The sequence below is a fragment of the Ziziphus jujuba genome, chromosome 7 (assembly GCF_031755915.1).
Source record: "Ziziphus jujuba cultivar Dongzao chromosome 7, ASM3175591v1".
Lineage (NCBI taxonomy): Eukaryota > Viridiplantae > Streptophyta > Magnoliopsida > Rosales > Rhamnaceae > Ziziphus > Ziziphus jujuba.
In genome coordinates, this window is record NC_083385.1 from 26,825,754 (window position 1) to 26,829,254 (window position 3,501).

The following is a 3,501-nucleotide window of genomic DNA, read 5'->3' on the forward strand; positions in this document are numbered from 1 at the left end:
TTCCGCAGGTTCATACTGTATAAGAATATTGATTTCCCAGAAATTGTTTCCCAAAAAATGGTGGCATAACATATGCTACGAGTGACATTTTAACAAGGAATTAATGTTAAATTGGAAAAATATGGTAACCTTAAATTTGTTGTGTCACCATATTTCTCGTTACAATTGGGCGTTAATTTTAATAGAAGACCGAAACTGTATACACTATAAGAATACAAAAATATTTTTTCGCTTCAAGTCCAACTGAACTGTTAATGTACGAGAGGATAGATTAAGGTGACATATAGGTTTATAAGAACGGGGCACAAAACCCACTTATATACATTAAGGTTAAAACAATATACATATAGGTTTAATATATTAGGATCGCGTAGACATAGGGTTTATTATTGGTGGCTAATTATATATATATATATATATATATAAACTAATCAGTTTGCAAACTAATTTCCTCAAGATCATCATCCAAAGATAAAAACATTTCATCTAGACATGAAAGCTCGGTTCCATTATCATCATCATCATCTCCATAGCATAAAGTGTGTTGCTCAGATAAAATTCCCTTCCTTTCATGAACTCGACACAAAACCCATTTGTTGCAATTCTGTATAATAATTAAACAAATTACAAATGCTCTAATTAGTTAAAAGTTTCATATTTAAATTGCAAAAAAATCAAATATATATTATTTATATATATGTATAGGAGAACGTGAATATAAAAATATATATGCATAAAAAACTTACTAATTTTTGTTTTCCTCTTTTTTTGTAAACAGCAGCACTGAATCCAGAAGTGTTGCAAATTTTGTACTCTTCCATTACCCAGCTGGTTTTGTTTCCCGTTGGAGGTACACCAAGACAGAAAACAAGAAACTTCTTGACTCCGACTTTTTCTCCATGACTTGCTTGTATAGGTACTTCATCAACATCCGACTCTTTCCAATACCCATTTTTGGTTGTTCTATTTTCTTTCACTTTGCTAAAGAAGTAGTATATGTTTCCACTTAAGAGTGCCCTTCCTAGTGAACGGAAATGATTAACAAAAGTCAGCTACTTTAAAGATGTTCAAGCTCATAATTAAACTCTAACAACAATATCAATAAGTTATTTTTTATGACAATTAAGCAAAGGAACCGAAAGAAATAGTATATGTTGCCACTTGAGAATGCACTACATAGCGAACGCAAACCATCGAATAAAATCAGCTTCTTTAAAGATGTTCAAAGCTCAAAAAATCTTAACAACAATATTAATAAGTAATTTTGTATGAGAAGTAAGCAAAGGAGAAAGTATAATTAAGCATAGTACCGTTGAATTCCCAAGGATTGTAGAGATGAAGATTAAGGTCAGGAATGGTGGGATGACAAGGTAGAAGCAAGGCCTTGCGGTAAAGAAAGTGAAGGACAAGTTCCTGGTCGGTTGGACAGAATTGAAAACCAGGAGGTAGGCTGATCATCATATTTCCATCTCCCATTTTGATATAGAGTTTGTAGATGAAACAAGCTAATTAAGCTAGGAGTACTCAAAAAGGCCAAAGGATAAGGACTTTATTTTTAGGTGTTCATAGGTTTGACACACTTTATTAGCTAGACTCATGTATATGTATATTTATAGTGTTGGAGAGGGTAACCTGTTAGAGAGAGATTGCTTACTTGGTAGTGCTGTTGAGTGTTTACTTGCTTAATTCATATTCTAGTATGATCAAAAGAAATTTGATTGGAGAAATATGCGGCCAAGTGTATACATGGAAGAATTAATGTATGACAAATTTTCATATATAGGATAAGACACATTAATGGTGTTAATTATTACCCCCAGGTCACCAATATCTTGCCCTTTCCCACCGAACATAACTATATAATATAAAATGGTTTTTCTGTAAGGATATATTTTTGTCGTTTATCCACTCTTCTTCATCTTCCCCCATTAAGAATTTATTAAAATATTATCCTATCACTATATGTATATACTTAATTTTTTATTAAGTTCACCTGATAATATTATTGATAAAAATTTATCAAATCAACTCTTTAGATGTGCTTTAAAAAGTTATAGGCTTGGTTCAATTAAACAAGCCTAATAATTCGTATGATTGTGATTAATGATCTTGATATAACATTATTAAGTTAATCAAATATTAAGAGACTTGCTGAAATATATATATACACACATAAATAGTTGTTCTGTTGATAACATAAGTTGAGAATGTATCGACATGTCAAATGCTGAGAGTGTTATTTTAATTATATAATAAGTTAACACTAAAAACATAATTGAGCAAGTATTAATCATTGGCATTCACCACATCACTAGGTATCCAATATAAATTGAAAATTATGTCCTTATGATCAAAGTTGTTTCTATATATATAAGTAATTGATCTTCCACTAAATTATAATTGGAAAGGGTAAAGCAAGTGATACGAACCAAGGTTGACTTTCTCCTAAATCTATATTATATTAACCCGGATCATAATGAAGTTCAGATTGTAATGTCCACCTTAACCCCTAATCAACTTGTGATTAAAAACCTTGGTATATGATGAAGACGTCATAATAGATGATGGATGTCCTATTAATAAGTCAAACTAAAACACTCACTTTCTAATGGAGTTTTAGGTATTTAAAGAGAATAAATAGAATTCTTTCTCACAAATAATTTTCTATATAATATCTCATTGAAAATAAGCATTTAAATATGCTTTGAAAAATAAAATAAAACCCTAAAAGTCTAGGTAAAAACCGGCCATCAATAAGGAATCTAAAGGTGTTGGCCGAATTTCAACGTTTCCTAATCTAATTTTGATTAATTAATTCATTTATTTTGAATTAGAAATTAAATAATTTACAATTGAAATAATAAAATATCAACTTTTCTAAGTTAATTTGTCCAGCAAATAATTAAATAAAAACCAAAATATAAGATAGTTTCCTAAAATAAAAAGGCAAATTCAAATTAGAAAACTAGTTGACTAGTTTGACAACTAAGCTATCTTTGATCCATTTCTTACTTGTAAAAGCTCCAAATCAGATCCAATGTACCATGTAGGATGCCAAATAGGATTAATTTTAATTCCCATACGTTGACCTTGATTGGAGCAAAGAAAAAATGCTTAATCACCAAAATATAGCAAAGCCAGCAGCAAATACAGAAATTAAGCCAAAAATCTCTTCCATGCACAAATGGTCTCTTTGGTTGCTTTTGCTTCTACCTTGACTTGATTTCATGACCTCATAGTGATATCAATTGAGTTCAAGAAATGTTGTACCATTCCTTGTTGTCCGGAGTCCATAAATGCATTAAAACAGCTATCTGGGTCTATATCGGCCTCCACCACTTGGATGCTTAAAACAAACTTTGAATTTTCGGGTATTGTCTAGCCATTTGAAAATTGATAACTCCTTATATGAAAACAGTCAGATTGTCCTTAAAATTCTTGGCTTATGCACTAGTGATTGGCGTAGTCTTTAACTGTATTGGATCAGTACTCCAACGGGTT

The 3,501-nt window shown here is 30.8% G+C and overlaps 1 protein-coding gene across 1 annotated transcript; it reads right to left on the reverse strand.

Annotated features, from left to right (window-relative positions):
* Positions 1-227: 227 nt before the first annotated feature.
* LOC107425614 (NAC domain-containing protein 104) lies at positions 228-1,570 on the reverse strand. The gene is made up of 3 exons (XM_016035623.4): positions 1,311-1,570; positions 747-1,021; positions 228-604 (listed from the first exon to the last, which is right to left on the reverse strand). The coding sequence occupies exons 1-3, from the start codon at positions 1,474-1,476 to the stop codon at positions 428-430; spliced, it is 618 nt and encodes a 205-aa protein (XP_015891109.2). The 5' UTR covers positions 1,477-1,570; the 3' UTR covers positions 228-427.
* Positions 1,571-3,501: the final 1,931 nt, after the last annotated feature.